Source organism: Microcaecilia unicolor, chromosome 5 (assembly GCF_901765095.1).
Source record: "Microcaecilia unicolor chromosome 5, aMicUni1.1, whole genome shotgun sequence".
NCBI classification, from domain to species: domain Eukaryota; kingdom Metazoa; phylum Chordata; class Amphibia; order Gymnophiona; family Siphonopidae; genus Microcaecilia; species Microcaecilia unicolor.
The window spans coordinates 5,207,982-5,233,901 of NC_044035.1; the positions used below are offsets into that span (position 1 = coordinate 5,207,982).

General features: G+C 44.7%; 1 protein-coding gene across 2 annotated transcripts in view; it reads left to right on the forward strand.

Moving 5' to 3' along the window:
• MCMBP (minichromosome maintenance complex binding protein) overlaps nt 1–25,920 on the forward strand; it is a 61,170-nt gene that overhangs the window by 8,186 nt on the left and 27,064 nt on the right. The window contains exons 2-8 of one of the 2 annotated variants that reach the window (XM_030202609.1): nt 387–472; nt 5,700–5,840; nt 6,219–6,260; nt 7,547–7,648; nt 8,252–8,378; nt 9,619–9,767; nt 21,214–21,308. In XM_030202609.1, coding sequence (XP_030058469.1) covers nt 387–472; nt 5,700–5,840; nt 6,219–6,260; nt 7,547–7,648; nt 8,252–8,378; nt 9,619–9,767; nt 21,214–21,308 — 742 coding nt within the window. The remainder of the gene's footprint in view (nt 1–386; nt 473–5,699; nt 5,841–6,218; nt 6,261–7,546; nt 7,649–8,251; nt 8,379–9,618; nt 9,768–21,213; nt 21,309–25,920) is intronic. The other variant, XM_030202611.1, reaches the window with a different exon arrangement.

A 25,920-nucleotide genomic window follows, 5' to 3' on the forward strand; every position in this document is an offset into this window, starting at 1 on the left:
TGTTCATCTTTGTCTTTGCATGTTTAAAGAGAGAATGGCTTAATTGTGTGTGTGTGTGAAGGGCCGTTGTGGTCTGTTCTCTTATCCCCATATACTGCTCTTAACTTGCATTGTTTACAGAATATAATTAGAACAAAGTTAGGTTGTTGTTTATGTCTTTAAAACTTTTAAGAACATTCTGTAATGACTTTTAATAATTGGGATTTTTTTTTTTTTTTTTTAAATGGGAGAAGTGAGATTTAAATCCTGGCTTTGGTTTGTACAGGGCATTACTAGTGCAGCATCTGAAAGGTGTCTTGAATTGTGGTAAAGTTAATGTCATGCTAACACAGTTGGGCTTTTGTGGCAGTATGAGAAGTTAATCCTTAATGTCACTGTCTCTCTAGCACATAATGGTCCAAACCTGGAGTGGGAGAAGAAAGTTACTGAATATTTTAGAGAGAAGCTAAAAGAAAATAATGCTTCAAAATGGGTAAGAGTTTCCTGCTTATTCATGTGTTTTTATTTATTTATTGCATTTGTATCCCACATTTTTCCCACCTATTTGCAGGCTCAATGTGGCTTGCAGAGTCCTGTTATGACATTGGCATTCCAGGATATCAGATACAATTAGTGATGTACAAAGATTAAGTAAGGGAGAGGAAAGAGGAAATGTGTGAGTCAGGTAAGTATAGAAAGTAGACTTTCATAACTGGGTAGGTTGGCAAAGTAATTTAGTAAGGCTATGGGTTCTCTTTGTAGGCTTTGTTGAAGAGATACGTCTTCAGAGCTTTGCGAAAGTTGGTTATTTCGTCAATAGTTTTCAAGGCAGTGGGTAGTTCATTCCACAACTGCGTGCTCGTGTATGAGAAGGTAGTGGCATGTATCAGCTTGTATTTTAGTCCTGGGGAAGTGCAGATTGAGAAATTTGCGGGAGGATTTTTTGGCGTTTCTGGGAGGCAGGTGCACGAGGTTTAGCATATAGGTTGGGACGTCTGCGTGAATAATTTTGTGTACAATAGTGCAGATCTTGAACGCGATGCATTCCTTAAGTGGGAGCCAGTGGAGTTTCTCTCTTAGGGGTTTTGCACTTTTGTATTTAGTTTTTCCAAATATGAGTCTGGCGGCGGTATTCTGGGCTGTTTGGAGTTTTTGGTAGTCTGTTCTTTGCAGCCAGCGTACAGTACGTTACAGTAGTCCAGGTGACTTATTACCATTGACTGTATCAGGGTCCGGAAGATGTATCTCAGGAAGAAAGGTTTTACTCTTTTGAGTTTCCACATGGAGTGGAACATTTTTTTTGTCGTATTCTTCACATGGGCATCAAGTGTGAGGTTTCGATCAATGGTAACTCGAAGAATTTTCAGATTTTGTGAGACGTGAAGAGAACAGTATGGTGTGGTTATGGTGGTGAAGTTGTTTGTGTTATGTTGTGAGGTGAGTACAAGACGTGTCTTTTATGCGTTAAGTTTTAGCTGAAATGCATCCACCCAGGAGTGCATGATTTGGAGGCTTTGGTTGATCTCGTTGGTGAGTTCATTTAGATCATGTTTGAACGGGATGTAAATCGTGACATCGTCTGCATATATGTAGGGGTTGAGGTTTTGGTTGGCTAGTAGTTTGGCTAGAGGTATCATCATTAGGTTAAAGAGGGTTGGTGAGAGGGGGGATCCTTGGGGAACTTCACATTCAGGTATCCATGGGGCTGATATGTCCGCGTTCGTTGTTACTTGGTATGATCTTGTGGTCAGGAATCCTGTGAACCACTTGAGAACTGTACCTCCTACTCCGAAGTATTCTAGTATGTGTAATAGTATTCCATGATTAACCATGTCGAAGGCACTGGACATGTCAAATTGTAGGAGGAGTATGTTGTTACCAGTCGCAATTGCCTGTTTGAATGAGTTCATTGCGGACACTAGAACAGTTGGTGCTGTGATTTGACCGAAATCCTGATTGAGACTCGTGCAGAATTGAGTGTTTATTTAGGTATTCAGTAAGTTGTTTCGTCACTATGCCCTCCATGAGTTTGGTTATGAGCGGAATAGATGCTACTGGGCGGTAATTGGTTAGGTCCATTGTGCTTTTTTTAGCATCTTTAGGCAGAGGAGTGAGTAAGATGTTTCCTTTATCCGTGGGAAAGAGACCATTTTGAAGCCTGTGGTTTACGTGTTTCGTGAGGTCTGCTTTGAATTGTTTAGGGGCAGATCTTAATAGGCTAGTAGGGCAGATGTCTATTTTGCATTGTGACTTGGCGTATTTTCCAAGCCATTGTGAGATTTCATCTAACGAAAGCGTATCAAAGTTGGTCCACGATCGATCTGCTGGGTATTCCCCAGGTGTTGGGTCTAGACATTCAAGGATATTTGTGTATTCAGTTATGTTGGTAGGTATCATGAGTCGGAGCTTTCTAATTTTTTCATTGAAGTAGTTCGCAAGATTGGTTGCAGATGGGGTATCTATATTATTAGAGGTAACTGGTGTAGTATTTAGTAGTTAGTTTACGAGTGAGAAGAGTTTGTGTGTATCCTTGTAATTTGGTCCTATTTTGGTTTTATAATATGTTCTTTTAGTTTGTCTGATAGTGTATTTGTATTTTCTTTGTAGCTGTTTCCAGTCTTTGAGTGTTTGTTCGTCTTTTTTCTTGTTCCGTGCTCTTTCTAATCTTCTGACCTGTGTTTTTAGTTCTTTCAGTTCTTCGTTAAACCATGGTATTGAGTTTTTTCTGTGTGAGGTTCTGGTTTGAAGTGGTGCTATGTTGTCTAGTACTGTTCTGCATCTGTTGTCCCATTCTTGGAGAAATTGGGGTGAGTCTGTAGGTGTTGTCCATTCGTCGATGTAGACTTTTCTTTAAGCCAATGTCCAAGCTACCTGCCTGACCTGAAGACTATTAGTCACCTCAGAATCTGCAAAGCGACGCACTTGTACGGAGAGCATAATGAAGCTTGTCATTGGCTGTGGAGGCTTAACAGCCCAGAGCAACACAGTCCTGTCTAACTCGCCCCAGCTAATGAAACAGCATATCCCAGGCTATCACAACCAGTGGCAATCATCCCCTGTTGTCAGGCTGCTACGTCAGTGGATTTCTGTGCTGCCAATCCTTGAAGGCCATTCTTTTTCTTTTTTCCAGGTCATTCGGCCTTTCCCGTTCTCCAGGGCCATTATTTTTCAGGGTCATGGAGGTATTGGCTGACTTCCTTCGCAAGGATTGGTTGCAGGCTCTTCTGTGCCTCATGACTGGTTGATTTACATCTGTTTCTCTCTTGAGTCTGCAGTTTCCTTTCTGGGCAGTTATTGCCTTTCAGTCTGTGGATTTGAATTTAATTTCTCCAAGGGTTGATTCTTTCCAGCCACATCTGGGAGTCTCTGGGAGTGATAGTCGACATAGGCTTGGGCACACATTTCTTTCTGTGGTTCCTCAGCAGGGGCTTCAGTTGGGAGCTGGGTAGCCCTTACCTGGCTACCTTTAGAAGGGAGGTGTTCGGGGATAAACACAACCAACAATATTATTATTATTATTATTTGTTGCATTTGTATCCCACATTTTCCCACCTATTTGTAGGCTCTTTGTGGCTTACATAGTAACATAGTAGATGACGGCAGAAAAAGACCTGCATGGTCCATCTAGTCTGCCCACGATAAACTCATATGTGTATACCTTACCTTGATTTGTACCTGTCTTTTTCAGGGCACAGACCGTATAAGTCTGTGCAGCAGTATTTCCCGCCTCCCAACCATCAGTCCCACCTCCCATCACCGGCTCTGGCACAGACCCCGTATAAGTCTGCCCTCCCCTATCCTAGCCTCTGAACCACCAACCCCTCTTCCCCCCGCCACCCAATTTCAGCTAAGCTTCTGTGGATCCATTCCTTCTGCACAGGATTCCTTTATGCCTATCCCACGCATGAATGGTGGAAATATATTAGAAAATAGGCATTTAGTGTAACAGAAGAATCTTGGGTAACATGATAATGAAAAAGCATGATAATAGTATAACAAGCAGATATTATAAAATAATTCTGAATATATGTGGAGGAGTGGTGTACGTTCACATTTGTTGATCTGTGTGGTATGCCTTATTAAAGAGATGGGTCTTTGGTATACAGTATATCAGGTATACAATATAGGTAATGTTATTGTATGGCAGAAAGTATATCATAGATAACACAATAAATGTAAGGTACTTACAGTACAGGAGAATAATCTGGCAAAGGCAATGAAATAGTATCGTTAGCTGAGGGGAAAGTCCTTTCTCAGATACTGACTGCAAAGCACTGCTCAGGTACTTTCCCAAAGTTGTCTTGTGCAGTTCACACTTATATACATAGGTTATCTTAGAATAGTGTAAACGCATGCTTCTGTGCTTCCCACTGCAAATCCGTTCCCAGCATAGAAAGGATGTGTTTTTGCTACACCAGCAGGAAACTAATCGGGCTGCAGAACCATAAGGATGTCAGAGGTATCTATCATGCCTGGTACACATTGAGGCATATTTTCAAAGCACTTAGCCTTCCAAAGTTCCATAGAAACCTACGGAACTTTGGAAGGCTAAGTGCTTTGAAAATATGCCTCCTAGTCTGTATAGCGGATGGTGGTATCATGTGTGTCACTACGAATCCTCATGGGAGCTGGGTGAGGCCAGCTGCAATGAGTTACATGTACTGACTTACTTAGGCTATCAGATTGTGTACGTACAAGGTCATGAATAGTTCAGGGTCCTTGCACAGTTTTGCTAACTTTACAGGTATTATGGTGGAGGGCTATCACTTCCCACCTGGGTCAGGATCTATTTCCCCTGACAGGTCTCTGGGTCTGGGACTATGTTCTAAGTCTGAGGGCAAGAGCCTCTATCTTCGTTCTTCAGACCACTTTGTTGGCCCCTTCTCAGCTTTTGGTTTAGCTTGCTCGAGGTCCCTCCAGGTCAAACATGACCACAGCTGGTGGTTTCAGTGCTTCCCTCCCAGTTCTGCCTTGTAAGTATTTTTTTTTTTAATCTTTGTCTTCAGCAGCTGGTGCTGGCTTCATAAGGGCTTTTGAATATTAACCCCCCCCCCCCCCCCCCCCCCCCCCGGGATGTCCAACTATACATTTTTTACAGGATTGTTTTCTGTGGGGTGGTCTTGGCAGTAACTGAGTTTAAGTATCCCAATCTAAGGGACAGGACCTAGGCTTCTGAAGGTTTAGTTGGGGGCGATGTAAAATTGGCTACCCATCTAGTGTGCCTATACCCTTATACCAGTTCTCAGGGAGATATGGAACTTGTGGGGAGGGTGCTTGTGTGACGTCGGAGCCTAGAAGGGAGGAGGCATGGAGTATAGTTCCAAGCAGATAGCACTCCATCCCAAAGCCCTTTAGTGGGAGCAACTAGCGCTGAATCTGAGTACACATAAGCACCGCCATACTGGGAAAAGACCAAGGGTCCATCAAGCCCAGCATCCTGCCCCCGAGCAACTCAAGAGAGCCATCTGTATCAAAAAGGAGTCTGAGATTGAAGGATAAATCAACTGTCGGAAGGAAATGTGACCGGATAGAGCAAGAAGGAAATAGCCAGCCAGCCAGCCTCAAGTACTGAGGAAGGGACCAGCAACTCTATCTGTCCAATAGGTGTGTCTCAGAGGTCACAAAACAGGGAGGGCTCAGTCCCAGCAGAAGGTGGCAGAGACTTGATTTTTCCTTTCATTCTGGCTTTATCTGTGCATCATCTTTCTTTGTTTTCCCAGGTCCCATCGCTGAATGAAGTGCCGCTGCATTACTTGAAGCCCAACAGCTTGGTGCGCTTCCGTTGTATGGTACAAGACATGTTTGACCCAGAGCTTTATATGGGTGTATATGAGACGGTGGACGCCAGCAGCAAAAGCAGGGTAAGTGGGGGGGGGGGGGGGGGGCAGATAAATGTTTCTTTCCACTCCCTCCATAGGGAGATACAGCAGTGTCTGAGCTCTGAGACATGGGTGGGGAGAACATAGAAAGGATCTAGACTCATATTTGGGAAAGCGAAATACGTAAGTGCCAAACCCCTAAGAGAAAAACTGGTTCAAATGACTTGAATACCAGATATCACCTTTCATGTCATTCATCAAAATATGGTCTCTCTTAGATGAGGAAGGTTTTCTTTCTAATGGGTAAACTAACTTTGGCTGTTTTCCTTCCTTCCAGCTTTGAAGTCTGGTTTGGAAATTCCACTTAAACCATTTTTCTGCTGAAATATGCATCTCTAATTATGTTCCCTTTGTTGGCAGGTTCTGCATTTTGGGAAGTATCGGGACATGGCTGAATGTGGGGTGAGTCCTGAAAATAAACGTGAGCGCTGGAGTCTGAGGTGACCTTGGTATCCTGAAGTATTGAGCTGAATTCTCAGCCCTGCTGGCACTGGCCTATGACTTTAGAGCTGTCTGAATCCTGACTCTGCTTATCTTATGTATACCTAGGAATCTGAGTTCCACTTTTCAACATTATAGTAACATAGTAACTTAGTAAATGACGGCAGATAAAGACCTTACGGTCCATCCAGTCTGCCCAACAAGATAAACTCATTTCACATGGTATGTGATACTTTATACCCAAGTTTGATTTGTCCTTGCCTTTCTCAGGGCACAGACCGTAGAAGTCTGCCCAGTACTGTTCTTGTACTAAGTTCTGAAGCTAACATCGAAGCCCCTTAAAATTTACACTCCAGCCCATCCCTATCTATTCAGTCACGATCATGGCGTAGACCGTAGAACTCTGCCCAGCTCCCGTTTTGTTTCCAATTACCAGCGTTGCCACCCAATCTCCACTAAGATTCCATGGAACCATTCCTTCTAAACAGGATTCCTTTGTGTTTATCCCATTATAGCAGACTCTGTTCCCTCTAAGCTGAGCAGCAGTCCAATTGCATTGCTGCCAGTGGGTGGCACTGCTTCAAAAGTGTCTTCAGTCACTAGGGACAGGCAGCTTCCCTGGAGTTCTGCAGAGTTTGCCTGACCCTTACTATTAAAGATGTGATAGATGGCGGTGCCGCCTCCCTCCCCCCTTCCCCCCAAATTGGCAGGACTATAGATAGAGGACTTCCATTCAGCTTAGAGGGAACAGTGATAGCAGCTACTTTGCTTTCTGTGCACAGTCCCTTGAGTAGTGGAAGAGGGTTAGCACATAATATTTTTAAAAATGACCCTTTTGGGTCTTTTGTGATGGGTCCCCTGGCCCAGAACCTTTCACTGGGCTGCATGGGAAGAGTGGAGTATAATCCCTGTTCTGGGTTGGTTGGTGGGCTGTACTTTATACTGTGTCTAGTTTTACAGTGGTCTGTTAGCAGCACGGCCAGTTACCTTGGCTTTTGTAAGGTGTTGCAAACTGGGAGTTTGAAATTTGTTTTTGTTAGGTTATGAAATTAATTTTAATATAGTTTTTTTTTTTTAATTTTTTTTGATTTATTTTATTGTACACAGCTTTAACATAGTTGTATTAAGCGGTATATCAAATGAGTAAATCCAGTCCAATTGAATGTTGAGGGGAAAGGCTGAATCAAAGCCATGTGCTTCTTTCTTGAGTGTCGCTCTCTCTCTCAGCTTAGTGAATTCTGTTTTAGCCTCGACAGGAGGTTGACGTCAACTCAGCACAGACTGTAACACTAGAGCGACAGACCTTCTACTGTGTGCCGGTGCCAGGAGAGTCCCCCTGGGTGAAAGAGATATCCTTTTTGTTACTGATTGTAAGCTTGGCATCACTTGAACCCCCTCCACCCCCCCCCAAAAGGATCTGCTGTCTATGTTCTACTTGCACAGGCTGAGACATATTGCTTGCTTCCTTGATCTCACACGTTGGGAAGCAGCAGTGCCCCTTCTCAGTTCCTCCAGGGCTGCTACCTGAAGATGTTACTGAGGGTAGGGTCCTCATTCTCCTTTCCTCCCTCCAGCAGCTGTGAGCACTGGCAGTTGCAGCCAGGTCTCATTGAACCCTGTGGCATGGAGTGTGGCACTCGGGTTCAGTGGTGAAGCCTCAGTGAAAATGAGGAGGGTCAATCCATTCTTTTCCTGGTCTTTAAAGCTTAAAATAAATTACCCTGATTTAATTACCCTGATCGTGACTGAAAATCTGAATTCTTTTCTTGTATGGAGACGGTGCTGCCTGGTGATATGAGTTTGTGGAGTCTCTGAAGTGCCAGCAGTATGGGTGAGATGGTGTCGCTGTGGGACCTAGTATAGGGGAGAGGGTGGGATTGAGTGTCTGAGATGCCACAGCTGTGGGTGGGATAGTGTTCTGCTGGTACATGCAGTCCCTTAACTTGATTCACGCCTATGCCAGCTCCAACCAGACCCACGTCTGTCCTTCCACATCCTATGCTCCAAGCCGCCACAAGAGAAGTTATGACGACATGGAGTGTCAACCTTCCAGGCACAAAGAGTCCTGCTCAGGTAATAGCTGCTAAATTGTACATAGGCTTTGAGAGAAAACTTGCCTTGGATTGGCAGTGTAGCGGTTTTTGTAAATAAAATATTAATGGGTGGCATGGTGAATGGCAGTTCACTGTCATGGAAAATAAGATGCGAAAGATTTTTTTCCTTAGTTGCGATGTAAACCGATTCCTGGTATTCTACATCTAGTCGGATAATCACTCAGATCCTCCTGACTGATGGCTTCAGTTTCTGTCCTGTCCTATCCAGAATGACTACCCATTAGCTGTGTCTTCTGTCTGGTGTGGTTTTTGGCACCTTTTGCCCTTGTGGCTGCTAATTATGTCTTGCACCTAGCTGATATGACCACCCTAGCAATTGTTTTGTGTCTTGTACATTCCTGGTGCTTGTTTGTTTGTTTTTTTTTAATCATTTATTTATAATTTTTCATTTTACAAGGGTCACTTGCAAACAGTAATACAGAGATGCTTCACATTAATACAAGATAAGAAGAAAACAATCCCAACTAGATATATGGATTATATACAATCTTTCTCTTTCTTAGACCACAAAGTGAAGAAAAATAGGGAGAGTGAAATAAGACAAGGAGATCAATTAAACAGTAAACAGAAAAAAAGGAAACATGGTATTAACCTGATAATCCCCAGATATTACTCATCTAATTCATTATTCCACATTGATCATCTGGTTGGCTTCCTCAAGACCAAACACGGCGTATAGTCAATTCATTTCATTGGGAACATACTTATTGTCCAGGTTTTAGTTAGAAATAATACATCTGATTACATTCTCTCTCTTTTAAAAACCAGAAATTATTTAACGATACATATACTCAAGTCTGTAATTCAAATCCCACTGATTAAAGCAATCCCAGTTTTCACAGGCTTCACTCCTTTCAAAGTAATAATTAATAATTAAGGAATAATTTCTGAGGAAAACTTCAGGAGTCATACCTGGAACTCTGGGAAAAACAATAATCTCGACATTAATCATCCACAATAACATCCACCTGGTACTTGTTCTTTGTAGCCTGTGTCTGGCTAAGAGCAACACCTCTACCTTTCCCCCCCCCTCCCCTGACTGTTGCCTCTTGTATTTTACACCATCCCTCTCCCCAGTGTCCTGCGCCTGGCAGTACATCCTGCTACTGCAGCAGCTTCATAGTGGTGATGGAATTCTTTCTGCCTACTCCCTGTGGGTATTTCTGAGGATCTGGGAGATAAGTCTTACTCCTTTGGTGTTTCAGGTGACGGTGACTTCCATGGATGTGGAGAACCTAAGCGACTGGAGACTGAAGCTCCTGCAGGACAGTGGCTGATGTCCCCGAACTGCTCCCCTTCGCTCGACTTGAACTTCCCCCTGCCGGGTGAAAAAGGCCCTGCTTGCCTAGTGAAGGTATGCAGCACTTCAGTGGGGTGGGGTGCAGGGGTCTAAAGGGAAAGCTACGTGTCGCAGAGAAATGTATCAAGCGTATTTACCAATGCATTGTATAATTATACTACAGCAAGATGCCCACCGGAAGGGTGGAAGGCCAGATTTTAGGACTCAGGCTGTAAAAATACCAGCTAGGTTTAAAAATCTATGACTGGCTGAGCAAGGACTTGCTTTTCCTGTAAGTTAATATGTGTCCCCGCTTGGGATCCATCCACTGGAATAGTGATGGGTCAATTTACATACCTTTAACAGCTAAAATAACTGAAGAAGTACTGACTAGGCCAAATAACAAGTACATGATTTAATATTTCAGAATCTGTAAAAAACAGGTCTGAACAATGAGTCCTGACACAAACTGGTACAACTGTCACTTTAAATCAGATGAACAAAATGGAGTCTATTAGTTTTGTATAGAAGGCTACAGAGGTTATACAGAGTTCTTAAGATGGTGTGAAAAGTATTGCGACACAGACAGATGTGGAACTGTTATCTCAACGCTTCCCAAAACATGCTGATAAGACTGTGTGGGAAAGTATCATCTCAGAAATTGAGAGCTAGGTATCTCACCATAGACTTCTATGGAGAGATTTGTGTATAAAAGAGGGGACAAATTGCCATAGCTTTGGAATCCTCCCCAACGCTTCCGTCAGACGGCGAAGCTCTGTCCGGTTGTACCAAGAATCTGTCTGCTGAATGTACCTGATTAAAGTCTGATGTCTGCATTTGTACCAACTTGAAGACTTGTCTTTGGGTAAGAAATAAAATGTATCTATCTATTTAAACCTATCTCTGTCTTTATTCTATCTTCTCTTTACCTTACATTTAGCTTACAAGGCACATCACATACACTCAGTCTCTGGAGAAACTTAGACAGTTTTTTAATAGGCATTATCTGGGAACATAAATAGCCCAGAGTATACCTAGATCCAGGAAGACAGAAAGCAGTAGTTATGGGAATTAGAATTCGATTACAGCCCCTAATGCAGACCCAGAGCAGACCTCCTTGTGATTGGGTGACAATGGAGGTTGGAGAAACCATACAGAACCTGTTAGGTAAAATAGGTATCTTTAGTCCCCCGTGTGATCTGGAGTCAGAAAGAGGTCCCAGAGGGGGAAATTAAAACAGCATCCTTCTACAGATGTACAGCATGGCACAGTGAGGTAAAAGCAGGAGCATGCTACATGGAACAAGCAGGCATTACCCTACAAAGATGATGCTGGGGTTTAGGGGCTATTAACAGACCCAGAATAGTGGGAATTTGGCACTCAAGATGTGCTTCGGGGTGTGAGAGCGCCCACTGGTGAACATTCCTTGCATTATTGCATGAGGCCCGAGTAAGCGAGCATCAGTCCACTCATGAAAATTCCTCAAGTCATGGTTGTTCTGGTGCGTGAGATCCAGTATGAGAGGGAGTGCCACTCATGAGCATTTCCTTAACGTCCACCAGATACTCCAGGAAGTGCAGGTTGAGTCTACTGACTAGCAGGTGGAGAGAGAAAACTACAGAAATACTTTGCTCTATAAGGATGCTGTGCAGCTCCCACAGCTTAGTATTCTCCTGTCTCCAGCAGGTGGAAGGTGCTTAGCAGTGCAGCTCCTGGACTGAGGTTGAGACCTGCTGCTGGGCCAGTTACCAGCTGGAACCCAGTGGAGGTAGGGATTGCGTTGGGCAACTGCAGGCTGCTAGCGGTACACTCCCGCCCCCCACCCCCAATATGTGGTTCTTTTTACTCTTGGGGGTGAGGGGAGGCTCTTCAGGCATTTCAAGGGACCTTTCTGCAACAATGGTGTTGCTCTGTAGACAGCTGGTGATAAGGCTTCCCTCTCTGCTTCATTGGGTCTCAGGGTGGGGGTGGGGGTGCACAGGTTTGACAGCTGCTGTTGCTTCCCTACCTGGTGGCTGTGTCAGCCCATTTCCTTTGCCAGCTGCCTGATGGTAGTGCTGGTTGAAGGTGTAGACAAAGATTAGAGGAAAGAAGTGCCCCAAAACACAGCTTAAAGTAAAGATTAGCCAGATATGAGGAGAGGGACATAGTAACATAGTAGATGACGGCAGAAAAAGACCTGCACGGTCCATCCAGTCTGCCCAAGAAGATAAATTCCTATGTGCTACTTTTTTTATTTGTACTGTCCTCTTCAGTGCACAGACCGTATAAGTCTGGCCAGCCCTATCCCCGCCTCCCAACCACCAACCCCGGCACAGACCGTATAAGTCTGCCCAGCACTATCCCCACCTCCCAACCACCAGCTCTGCCACCCATTCTAGGCTAAGCTCCTGAGGATCCCTTTGTCTTATCTCCACAAAGGCAGAAATCAACAGACTATGTGCTGGCCCTTAACTTCTTTATTACTGGAGGTTTGGCCACACCTGTTCTGTTCAAGAAACCAGGTGGGGGGAGGGAGGGAAAGAGTAATTCTAAAACACCTTAAAGAATTACATAGTACATAGTAGCATAGTAACATAGTAGATGACGGCAGAAAAAGACCTGCACAGTCCATCCAGTCTGCCCAACAAGACAACTCATATGTGCTACTTTTTGTGTATACCCTACTTTGATTTGTACCTGTCTTTTTTCAGGGCACAGACCGTATAAGTCTGCCCAGCACTAACCCCGCCTCCCACCACCGGCTGGCTCTGCCACCCAATCTTGGCTAAGCTCCTTAGGATCCATTCCTTCTGAACAGGATTCCTTTATGTTTATCCCACGCATGTTTGAATTCCGTTACCGTTTTCATTTCCACCACCTTCCGCGGGAGGGCATTCCAAGCATCCACTACTCTCTCCGTGAAAAAATACTTCCTGACATTTTTCTTGAGTCTGCCCCCCTTCAATCTCATTTCATGTCCTCTCGTTCTACTGCCTTCGCATCTCCGGAAAGGGTTCATTTGCGGATTAATACCTTTCAAATATTTGAACGTCTGTATCATATCACCCCTGTTTCTCCTTTCCTCCAGAGAATACATGTTCAGGTCAGCAAGTCTCTCCTCATACGTCTTGTAACGCAAATCCCATACCATTCTCGTAGCTTTTCTTTGCACCGCTTCAATTAAAAGCAATTGTTTGCGCTCTGTCGCTTTCAATTGTTGGGGCCTGATGCTGACCTGCACCCCTGGATCTGGAAAGAGCATGGAACATCGTCCAAGGTGTCATTGCCTATTTTACTAAATTTATGGAAAACTAGTAAAAAAGGCCCGTTTCTGTATGTAATGAAACGGGCGCTAGCAAGGCTTTCCTCGGAGTGTGTGTGTTTGAGAGTGTGTGTGAGAGAGAGAGAGTGAATGTTCGAGTGTGTGTGTATGACAGAGAGATTGAGACTGGGTGCGAGTGTGTGTGTGTATGACAGAGAGATTGAGACTGGGTGCGAGTGTGTGTGTGTATGACAGAGAGATTGAGACTGGGTGCGAGTGTGTGTGTGAGAATGAGAGTGTGTGCCAGGGTCCCCCCCCCCCCCCCCCCCCCGACCAGAAGTCCCTCCCTCCCTCTGCGTTTCAGGGTCTCCGCCCCCTCTCTCTGAGTTTCAGGGTCTCCCTCCCTCCCTCCAAGTTTCAGGGTCTCCCTCCCTCCCTCCAAGTTTCAGGGTCTCTCTCTTCTCTTTCTCTGTCTCCCTCATTCCGTGCCAGTTCCAGGGTCGTCGTCCCTCCCTTCCTCCCTCCTTCCGAATTTTAGAAGTCTCACTTACCCAGTCGGGGTTACGGCGGACCGTAGCAGCAGCGGTAAATGGCCTGCAGGCTCGGCCCGTCTGTCTCTCTCAGCTCTGGTCTCGCCCTCATTTCTTGTTTCCGCAAGGGCGGGACCAGAGCTGAGAGAGACAGACGGGCCAAGCCTGCAGGCCGTTTACCCCTGCTGCCGTCCGCTGTAACCCCGACTGAGTAAGTGAGACTTCTAAAATTCGGAAGGAGAGGGCTGGCAGAGGAAGGGAGGGAGTCACGGAGTCTCGAGCCTTTTCGGTTTCAGTTCCTGTGTTTCTTTCCTATCAAGTCTGTGCGTGCCAGTTTGTGGTTAGGGAGGGTGGGGGGGTTAGATCAGCTGTGAGAGAGGGCATTCAACGACTCAGAGAGAGGGGCAGTGACGTGAGAGGCGAGAGGAGCAGCAGCAGAGCTGTCAGCCTGGCTACGGAGCCTAGCTCAGCAACGCTGAAGGAGCCACGGACACAAGCAGACACATTAGAACGTTAGTGGTGAGAATTATTATATAGGAAGAGCATCTCCTGCAAAGGGTCAGGCAGACCCCAAATTTGGATTACAAAGATTCCAGGGTTTCTGTGTTTCAGGATCTTTCCCAGTATACAGTAGCTTAACAGAGGCTTATGAAGCCGGTACTTGAAATCTTGATAAAGGAAAAGATTGCTTGTTGCTGGGGATTTCCCTTCTCTGTGTTTTGCTCTGCAAGGCAAACTTCACCTCTTGCTGCAGTCTGGAAATTACTGCATGAAGCTGAACTTTCTGCCACTGCCTCACCTGCTACTAGGACCAAGCTCCAGAGGTGGCAATGGATGTCCACCAAATCTAAGAAGACTGTAGAGGTGGCCCCTGGTGACTGCTTTGTTCTTCAGTTTTGCTTTTTGTGTGGACGTCTTTACTGTTCATGGATGGGGAGGGCTTTTCAGTGCCTATTTTCTGTCTGGCTGAGGTTTTCTGATGATTGTCGACGTGTATGTTACATCTGGTTGTGGGTGGAGTGGCTGGTGAGTGGGATTCCTTTATTTGCTTCTATCGATTTGAAGTGAGTGTGGGGAAGGGCAACTGGTGTTGGGTCTGTTTGGTGTGTTGGGTTAGGTCCTCTGTTTCTCAGAGGCCTTTAAGGCCTGGTGTTTGATGTGCGTTTGGGGAGGGTGGGGGAGTTGGGAATGGGTTTTCTTGATCTCCATGTTGGTTTTCATGTATGTCCAGAATTGGGATGCTGTTGGAGTGTTTTGTTGCATGCTTTTGTTAATCCTTACTTATGTGTGCTGAGTGTTGTCATATATCGTGAAAGGGTGGAATTTGCCTCAGAAACGCCAAAAATTGTTTAAAGAGTTACTTTACCTGAAGCGTCAGGTGGTATTTTTTGCAAGAAACTCGCCTTCAATGTGCTCATGAAAGGTTCCTCTCTCATCCTTGCTATGCCTTTGCAGTTGATGCCTCTAAAAAATGTGGGGTGGCTATTTTGCTGCATTATTCTGTATAGGTGCAGGTTAAGACCAGGCAGGACCCAGAGGGGGTGTTTTATGGGGGTTTTTTGCACCTCTTTTTAGATCAGGTTGAAGTCACGTACTGCTACGGGACCGGACTTTCAGCTCTCGTCTGTTTTGGTTTTCTTTTTGCAATCATGGGTTCTTAGTGATATTTGGCACATTTTGCACCCTAGGGTTTGGGACTACTCTTAATATTCTCCTACCCATGACTCTTATTCCCATATAGACTATGTTCTCCTCAGTACTCGAATGGCTGAGGAGGCACTCCCTTCAGGTATTGTGAATATCACTTTCTCGGATCGTGCACCTATATGGGCTATTGTCCTTTCCCTTCGGGGGGGACATAAAGACCAACGATGGACCCTAAATACAATGCTGAGATTCTTGGGTGATATAGATCTCTCATTAGGTATCATTTGGGATGAGTGGAAGTTGGCACCATGGGACAAATTTGGTGTACTTGTGTGAAAGCTCAGGCATTTTGGAGGGCAGTTCAGCAAAGACTCAAGGTGGTGTTGGCTTGCCCAATTCCATGGTCACTGGTGTTCTGTTTCCCAAGAAGGCACCTGGACTCAAGCGTCCTCAAGCTCTTCTGCCCAGGTTACCTTGGTGGCTCATTGGAAGCAGCGAACTGTTCCTTTTTTGGTGAAATGGCTTAACAAGCTTTGGTATATTTGCGACATGGAGCATCTTCTAGCTGCTCGTTGCTGTTCCCTCTAAAGGTGATGATAGTGTGCTGGTTGAAGGAGATGATTTCTTTAGCGTGTTTATTACAGGCAAGTATCTTCCCTTGTCCTTGAAGGCGCATACCACAAAGGGAGTGGCAACGTCCTGAGCAGAGCTTTAGCATGGTCTCCCTGTTGGATATTTGCAAAGTAACGACATGGTCTTGTGTTCATACTTTTTCAAGACACTATTATGTGTATGTCACTGCTCAGGAGGAGGCTCCTTCAGAACTTCTGTACATGCGGCAGGGGTCCTGAAAAACCACAGAAAGGCAGTATATCAAGTCCCATTTTCCCTTTTCTTTTCTCTAACTGAACACTGCTTTATTATATCCTTAACTCCCTGGATAGATCTGGTGGATGCTAAGGAAAGAGAAATTAGATCTTACATGATTATTTTCTTTTCTTTAACTGCACTAGACAAGTCCACTACCCATCCTTATTTGTCTCTATATCATAAAAGCAGGATGTTTGTATTTGCTAACTTCATTAGCTTTACATTAGCAAATTTTTCCACTGTTTTGGTATTTAATATGAATTCTCACATCTGCACAGGGTTCTATTAAGTAACAGTACAACCTGTACTGTCTCTTACTCGTCTTGAATCTCTTTGGCTGGCAATGCTATGACTAGAAAGATAAGAAGAAAACCAAGGACAGAGTTTGTACCATTAACTCCTTGTCTGCCAAAACTTTCTGCCTTGTGGTCTTCCCCAGGACTCTAGTCTTTACTGTCCTTTTTAATATTTTCCTAGAGTCCTCTAGCCTTAATACCAGGGATGTAGCCAGACTTCAGCGGTAGGGGGGTCCAGAGCCAAGGTGAGGGGGCACATTTTAGCACCCCCTGCCGATGACCCTCTCAACCCACAGTCGCCTACCTTTGCTGGCGGGGGACCCCGACCCCCGCCAGCCGAAGTCTTCTTACTTCGTTTGATTTCTGACTGAGTCTGACGTCCTGCACATAGAACATGCAGGACGTCAGACTCGCAGAAACAGAACGAAGCCTTGCGATCTGCAGGGCTTCGTTTTTGTTTCTGTGAGTCTGACGTCAGGACGTCAGACTCGGTCAGAAACCAAACGAAGGAAGAAGACTTCGGCTGGCGGGGGTTGGGGTCCTCAGCCAGCAAAGGTAGCAGGTGGGGGGGGGGGTTTGAGAGGGTCGCCAGCAGGGGGGTCCAGGGCCACCATGACCATGGCCCCATAGTAGCTACGCCCCTGCTTAATGCAAAAATTTCGTATTAGGTTTTTCTTTTTATGCAGATGACATTTTACTGGTTTTCCCAGTTTCTCCTATTTTCACAATGTGACTCCATTACTGTCTCTCTGACTGGCTCACTTCCCACAGATTGGAAGCAGGATAGTGGGCTAGATGGACCGTTGGTCTGACCCAGTATGGCTACTCTTTTATGGTCAGTGCAAAGCAGGGTTTTTTTTGAGGGGGTACTGAGTACCGGCACCTTTTCCATTGTCTGCTAAAATTGACCCATGGTGCCCAAGTTTTAATGGAAGAGGTCAGGGTCTACACACCAATTCTGCCTTGTCATAGATTCTGTGACTGGTTGCAGGGGGCCTGGCTATTGTGGAGTGGGTCCATCAGTGATCACCCCACCCCTAAAGGGTGGCCTAGCATTTGAGTGCTGGCACCTTTTTCAATAGAAAAAATGCACTAGTGCAAAGCAAGAAAAGGCGGAGTAGCTACCGGTTAAATTGCACTCAGTTTCTGCAACTCTTCAGCTTAAACCCCATTCTCTTGGCGTCAGCGTCCACTTATGTCTCATTTGCGTATTAACAGGAATACAGTTACTGCCAACTTCAAAAATTCTAGTTCCTTCGGCAATAGATCAAAACGCACACACACAAATTCAGGTTTTGCCATTCAGTTTCATATTAGTCGTCAACCAAAGATGCACCAGAATGTGGAGAATTCATCTCTGGTATGAAAGTGATATAGAATAAGAATTGTACATTATGTGCATATAAATAGAAAGTCAAAAGCTTTATTGTGACTTACGGGGATGATTGCTATAAAGATGCAAAAAGTAAGGGGGATAGTACAGGGCCCTGAGAAACAGCTTCCTCAGGTAAGATACCCTTAGATAATGTGTCCCCATATTCACTAGAAAATATCTATCACATTTGAATATTGGAAACTCAACACAAGGCAGCCCATCCAGGGGTATTTCTTCTGTACTATTTCTCCTGCCAGCCATATCACAATGACATCCCTAGGTCAGGAGTCGGTCGTGCTCCCTTTGGCTTGTGAAGTTGTTAAGTCCTTGCATATAGCCATTAACCTGCCTAATTCTAGAAAGTTACGTGCCCCAATTTCTTTTTTATTTGTTACATTTGTATCCCACATTTTCCCACCTATTTGCAGGCTCAATGTGGCTTACATAGTACCGTGAGGCGTCAGGGAATCGTAGAGAAGAGTTATATAGTGTTCATTATGAGCTTTGATTTTGTTGTGTTGCTGGGTTCAGGCACTTAAGTTGGGTCGGTAGGGTATGCCTTTTCAAACAGGTTGGTCTTTAGTGATTTCCGGAAGTTAAGGTGGTCGTACATTGTTTTCACGGCTTTCGGTACTGCATTCCACAGTTGCGTGCTTATATAGGAGAAGCTGGATGCATACATTGATTTGTACTTGTCCTTTGCAGCTAGGGTAGTGAAGATTTAAGTATGTTCGTGATGATCCGATTGTGTTTCTGGTTGGTAGATCTATGAGGTCAGTCATATATCCCGGGGCTTTGCCATAGATAATTTTGTGCACCAGGGTGCAGATTTTGAAAGCAATGCGTTCTTTTGATTGGGAGCCAATTCAGTTTTTCTCGAAGGGGTTTGGCGCTTTTCCAAATATAAGCCTGGCTGCTGTGTTTTGACCGGTCTTCAGCTTGGAGAAAAGACGGCTGAGGGGAGATATGATAGAGGTCTATAATATAATGAGTGGAGATTGGAATAGAAAGTAATAATTAGAGGGACCAACACGTAGGGTGGGGAAGGGAGGGGTGTTGAAGGGTGAGGGTATTATGGAACTATAACTTGGGATTGACTGTGGGGGGGGGGGGGGAGATAATAGCTGTATTGAAGATGATGCGAAGTGTGTTTGGAGGCTGTTTAGGTGATGTCTGGGTTATTGGATGGCATCGTAAATGGTTTACTCCTTTCTAAGCATATAAAAGATATGACTACACTGGAGTCTTGTATATCCAGGCTGTTAAATATGTCTCAGTGATGTTCTCATTGGAACAACCATTGGAAATTAAACATATTGGGGGAAAACAGAAGGTGGGATAGGGGGGTGGGGAGAAAATTGTTAAAATATTTGATGACGGACTTTCACAAGTAATACGATTATGGCTGTTTTGATGTTGGAATTACTGTTTTGTCAAATGTTGAATGTTTCTAATTCAGGTTGCCGTCAATAAAAATGTTGAAACATAAAATACTGAGTGGAGTTGAACGGGTAGATGTGAAGCGTCTGTTCACGCTTTCCAAAAATACTAGGACTAGGGGGCATGCGATGAAGCTACAATGTAGTAAATTTAAAACAAATCAGAGAAAAGTTTTCTTAAGTCAACGTGTAATTCAACTCTGGAATTCATTGCCAGAAAATGTGGTAAAGGTAGTTAGCTTAGCAGAGTTTATAAAAGGTTTTGACAGCTTCCTAAAGGAAAAGTCTATAGACCATTATTAAATGGACTTGGGGAAAATCCACTATTTCTGCGATAAGCAGTATAAAATGTTTTGTACTTTTTTGGGATCTTGACAGAATTGGCCACTGTTGGAAACAGGATGCTGGGCTTGCTGGACCTTTGGTCTGTCCCAGTATGGCAATGCTTATGTACTTTGAGTTGGTCTTTGCATCCCGCATAAATTCCATTGCAGTAGTCAGCATGGCTTAGTACCATTGATTGTATCAGGTTGCAGAATGTTGCCCTCGGGAAGAATGGTTTCACGCGTTTGAGTTTCCACATTGAGTGGAACATTTTCTTGATTGTAGAGTTAACTTGGCTCTCAAGTGTAAGGTTACAGTCGATTGTAACACCGAGGATTTTCAAGCTATCTGAGAGGGAGGGTGTAATCTGGGGTGTTTGTGGGTATGTTCGTATTGTATTAGGATGAGAGGATGAGACTGTGTGTTTTTTCTGTATTAAGTTTTAGTTGGAATGCATTTGCCCATGTGTTCATGGTGTACAAGACGAGGTTGATTTCGTTGGTGATTTCTGTCAGATCATGTTTGAAAGGGATGTATATTGTAATGTCGTCTTTATAGATGAATGGGTTGAGGCCTTGGGTGGATAAGGACTTGGCTAATGGGGTCATCATTTGGTTGAAAAGGATCGGTGATAGTGGTGATCCTTGAGGTACTCTGCCGTCTGCTTTCCACGGTGATGATATATTTGAGTTTGATTTCACTTGGTATGTTCTGGTGGTTAAGAAACCCTTGTTCCAACTGAGTATATTTCCACCAATCCTGAAGTAGTCTAGGAGTCTTAGTAGTATATTATGGTTTACCATGTCGAATTGGAGGAGAAGTATGCTTTTACCTGTTGCTATTTCCTGCTTGAATTTGGCCAGGAGAGTGGTTAGCGCTGTTTCGGTGCTGTGGCGGGAACGAAATCCTGATTGTGATTCATGTAGTATTGAGAATTTGTGTATATAATTGGTAAGTTGTTTGGTTACCATACTTTCCATCAGTTTGACTGCTAGTGGGATAGATGCTACTGGGAGGTAATTGGTGAGTTCATTTGTTTTTTTCTTGGTATCTTTTGGTATGGGGTGAGTAGAATGTTACCATTTTCCTTGGGGAAGAGACCTTGTTGAAGCATGAAGTTTAGGTGGGATGTGAGGTCTGTTTTGATGCGATCAGGGGCGGATAATAAGGTACCTGGGGCATGTGTCCAATTTGCAGTGAGTGTCGGAGGCTCTATTAATCACATGGGCAATTGTTTCGGTGGTGAGGAGAGTGAATTTTGACCAGGTTCGTCCGCTGGGTATTCTCCTAAGGTTAGGTCCAGGCCATTGTTGACGTTTTCAATATCTGTAGTGTTCTGAGGAAGATGAAGTAGTTTTACAATTTTTTCATTGAAGTATTTGGCAAATTGTAGAATAAAGTCAGGTTCACATGTAACTTAATAATGAGCTGTTAGTTTGTCTTAATGAACAATAGGCTATAATTGGTCTTAATGTAGACATGTAACTGTCCTTAGTCGCTTTTCTGTAAGTTGTGCACTCAAAGTCCAGAGCACGCAACCTGAAAGGGGGTGTGGACTCGGGAGGGTGGCATGTGGGTTATACAATACCTGCATTTATCTGTAACTGCCTACAGTTAGGCATCAGCTTTGACATCAGCCTTTGAGTTAGAGTGAGGCCTGTAAGTGCAGGCTTAAGCTGGGTATGAGATGGCCAGTGATTGGGCTGCGCTCCTTGTAAAACATTCCCCCCCCCCCCCCAAGGTCCATGTAAGCGGCACAATACCACACGATTTTCATCTTTGTCTCCTCTCTGCAGGTCTACGAGAACCGAGACAACTTAAAAGTAAATGATGTGCTGGAGGTGTTCGGTGTTCTGTCAGTGGATTCTGTGCCGTGTGCGACTGAAGAGAGGTACGGCACTGAAACACGCACACACGTATGTGTAACACAGTTGTATGTTTGCATGCTCTCTTCCTGCCGTCTTGTGCTGCTGGATGCCATTCTGCAGAAACACAGTTAATACCAAACAGATGGGCTTTTATCGCAGCAGCAGGAGTTGCTGGCTGCACACTCCGGGGATTTATGATGATTGAGGTGTCGGCTTGTTGGAATTCACATAAGAATAGCCATATTGGGTCAGACCAGTGGTCTGTCTAGCCCAGTATCCTGCTTCCAGTAGTTGCAAATCCAGGTCACAGGTACCTGGCAAAAACCCCAAATAGTAGCAGCATTACATGCTGCTAATCCCAAGGTAAGCAGTGGCTTCCCCCATGTCCATCTCAATAAAAGACTACAAACATTTCCTCTAAGAACTTCTCCAAACCTTTTTTTTTTTAAACCCAGATATACTAACCGCTGTTACTACATCATCTGGCAGTGAGTTCCAGAACCTAACTATTCTTTGAGTGAAAAAATATCTAAATGTACTACTACTACTATTTAGCATTTCTATAGCGCTACAAGGCGTACGCAGCACTGCACAAACATAGAATAAAGACAGTCCCTGCTCAAAGAGCTTACAATCTAATAGACAAAAAATAAAGTAAGCAAATCAATTAATGTGTACAGAAAGGAGGAGAGGAGGGTAGGTGGAGGCGAGTGGTTACAAGTGGTTACGAGTCAAAAGCAATGTTAGAGGTGGGCTTTCAGTCTAGGTTTAAAGGTGGCCAAGGATGGGGTAAGACGTAGGGGCTCAGGAAGTTTATTCCAGGCGTAGGGTGCAGCGAGACAGAAGGCGCGAAGTCTGGAGTTGGCAGTAGTGGAGAAGGGAACAGATAAGAAGGATTTATCCATGGAGCGGAGTGCACGGGAAGGGGTGTAGGGATGGACGAGTGTGGAGAGATACTGGGGAGCAGCAGAGTGAGTACATTTATAGGTTAGTAGAAGAAGTTTGAACAGGATGCGAAAACGGATAGGGAGCCGGTGAAGTGACTTGAGGAGAGGGGTAGTATGAGTAAAGCGACCCTGGCGGAAGACAAGACGGGCAGCAGAATTTTGAACCGATTGGAGAGGGGAGAGGTGACTAAGTGGGAGGCCAGCAAGAAGCAGATTGCAGTAGTCTAAACGAGAGGTGACAAAGGGTGTGGATGAGGGTTTTGGTAGAGTGCTCGGAAAGAAAGGGGCGGATTTTACGGATGTTGTAAAGAAAGAAACGACAGGTCTTGGCGATCTGCTGGATATGAGCAGAGAAGAAGAGTCAAAGATGTGACCCCAAGGTTTCGAGCAGTGGAGACAGGGAGAATGAGAGAGCCATCAACAGAAATAGAAAACGGGGGGAGTGGGGAGGTGGGTTTGGGGGGAAAAATGAGAAGCTCGGTTTTGGTCAAATTTAATTACAGGTGGCATTGAGACATCCAGAGAGCAATGTCAGACAAGCACGCTGAAACTTTGGTTTGGATGCAAGGTGAGATATCAGGGGTAGAAAGGTAGATTTGGGAGTCATCAGCATAGAGATGGTAGGAAAATCCATGGGATGAGATTAATGAACCAAGGGAAGAAGTGTAGATAGAAAAGAGGAGGGGACCAAGAATAGAACCCTGAGGTACGCCGACAGGCAGAGGGATAGAAGTAGTAGAGGATCCACCACAGTGAACACTGAAGGTGCGGAGGGAGAGGTAGGAATTTCATTGAGTGTCCCCTGGTCTTTCTACTTTTTGAAAGAATGAAAAGTTGATTTACTTTTACCCATTCTGCACCACTCAGGATTTTGTAGCCCTCAAACATATCTCCCCTCGGCCGTATTTTTTCCAGGCTGAAGAGCCCTAACCTCTTTAGCCTTTCCTCATAGGAGAGGAGTCCCATCCCTTTTATCATTTTGCTCGCTCTTCCATGCTACCTTTTCCAATTCCACTATACCTTTTTTGAGATACGACAACCAGAATTGAGCGCAGTACTGGCGTTATACAATGGCATTATAGTATTTTCGGTCTTATTCACCATCCCTTTCCTAGTAATTCCTAGCATCCTGTTTGCTTTTTTTGGCCGCCGCACACTGAGCAGAAGATTTCAGCGTATTATCTATAATGACACCCAGATCTTTTTCTTGAGTGCTGACCCCCAAGGTGGACCCTAGCGTCAGGTAATTGTGATTCAGATTTTTCTTTCCAATGTGCATCACCTTGCATTTGCCCACATTAAATTTCATCTGCCATTTGGATGCCCAGCCTTCCAATTCCCTAAAGTATTCCTACAATATTTCACAGTCCGCTCATGTTTTAACAACCTTGAATAGTTTTGTATCATCTGTAAATTTAATCACCTCACTCGTCCCGATTTCCATATCATTTATAAATATGTTAAATAGTAACGGTCCCAGTACATATCCCTGCGGCATTCCACTGTTCACCCTCGTCCATTGAGAGACATGACCATTTAATCCTACCCTCTGTTTTCTATCCAATTCCTAATCCACACCAGAACCTTGCCTCCTATCCCATGACTCTTTAGTTTTCTCAGGAGTCTCTCATGAGGAACTTTATCAAAAGCTTTCTGAAAAATCTAGATACACTACATCAACCGGCTCACCTTTGTCCATATGTTTATTTACGCCTTCAAAGAAATGAAGCAAATCGGTGAGGCAAGACTTCCCTTGGCTGAACCCATGCTGACTCTGTTTCATTAAATCATGCTTGTCTATGTGTTCTGTAATTTTATTCTTTACAATAGTTGCCACTATTTTGCCCGGCACCGACATCAGCCTTACCAGCCTGTAATTTCCCGGATCACCCCCTGGAACCCTTTTTAAAAACTGGCGTTGCATTGGCCAACCTCCCATCTTCAGGTACTACCAATGATTTTAATGACAGGTTGCATATTATCAACAGCAGATCATCAATTTCATGCTTGAGTTCTTTGAGTGCCCTTGAATGTATGCCATCCAGTCCAGGTGATTTACTACTCTTTAAATTGTCAATTTGGCTCAGTACATCTTCAGGTTCACTGAGATTTCATATGCAAAATGTGCTATGACAAATCATCTGATTATAGGAAGAACATGTGTCCTGAAATGCAGAAAAGTGAACCTGTGATTGCTCACCACCAAAAATGTGCTCTGCATTCTCTATCCCTCTGCATACAGGAAAGGGACCTTTTTTCTTGCTAAGTGGGGGGAGCTATTTTAGATCTTGTCCTTAGTGGAATGCGGGGCATGGTACGAGAGGTAAGTGTGTTGGATCTGCTGGGAAACAGTGATAATAACATGATCAAGTTTGAGATATCTGGAGTGAAGTCACTAAGGGCCAGATGCACAAAGGTTCCTGTTAAGAGTCCGTCTGCATTTCCAAATCAGTAAAAATAGATTTACTTAGGGCCAGATGCACTAAACCTAACGAGCCAGCAACGTGATTTTTAAACTAGTTCTAGCCGGTTTAACATGCAAGTAGTAAACCGGGACATCCACAAAAGGGTTCTCAGAGCCATTTTCCTGTCACAGTAGCAGCTAATGAAAACGGAATGCAAAGCTATTATAATGAGCTAATTACTATTATAATGTACATGCAAGGTGATGAACTGCCGTTTCTGACCCCATACACAAAAGCAGTCCCTACCTTTACCGTGGAAATTTTTAACGGGAGGTCTGGACCTGTTGGTTCTTCATTATCACAAGTAGGAGAAGGGGAGAAACGAGGCAGGGAAGATGGAGCACAAAAAGAAGTGCACCAGCTTACACGCAGCTTCTTTGCGTGTATGAAAGCCGTGCCATGATTCTTTTCTCAAATGACATTTTACTGGCAAGAAATGGGGGGGGGGGGGGGGGGGGGGGGGGGGGGGAGCAGTAAATGTAAAGCATAAAAGTAATGGTGACTTAGCAAAAATGAAATGAAGACAAGGGTCAGACAGCCTCTGCTGGGAAACAGCATCCCCCATGATAGAAGCACAACAGAGAGGGGCTAGACCAATTGGACAGTGTCAGCCTGGGATGTCCCGCCCACTCACTACTGGAGGGGGGACGCCAGGAAGTTCGGATCCAGTCAGCTCACAGCTCTAGAGTGATGTCATCAGGGATGCCCTGCAGGGAGGAGGAGTTGGTACAGCAGCCAGCCAATGAGAGTCCATCTTCAGGGAGTGGGCATTCCAGCATGTCAGCCGGCCAGTAGAAGGAAGTAGAAACAGGTGGGGGTGGAACCAAGCCCAGATGCTGATTCCTCAGAGCCCAGAGCAGCAGCGAGCATATTCCCAGCAGTGGGAAGGCAGGGAGCCCCAACACAGGTCTGTCCATCCAAAAAAAAAAAAAAAGGGCTGCATCTACTGCTTTCACACACGCAGCTTGTCTGCATGTATGAGAGCCGTCTGTAGCATGCGCAGAGCAGCCACGCATAGCGATTGACTTCTGCACATGTTCGGCTCACCGACTGGCTTCCCCCATATCACATGCAAATGAGCTGGGTCGTAAAAGCAACGAGCTGCTCATTTGCATGTGATTCTCTTTGTGAATCCCTTTGTGTTTCTAAATTGGTAAATTTTTACTGATTTGGAAATGCAGACGGACTCTTAGCGGGACCTTTGTGCATCTGGCCCTTAGTGA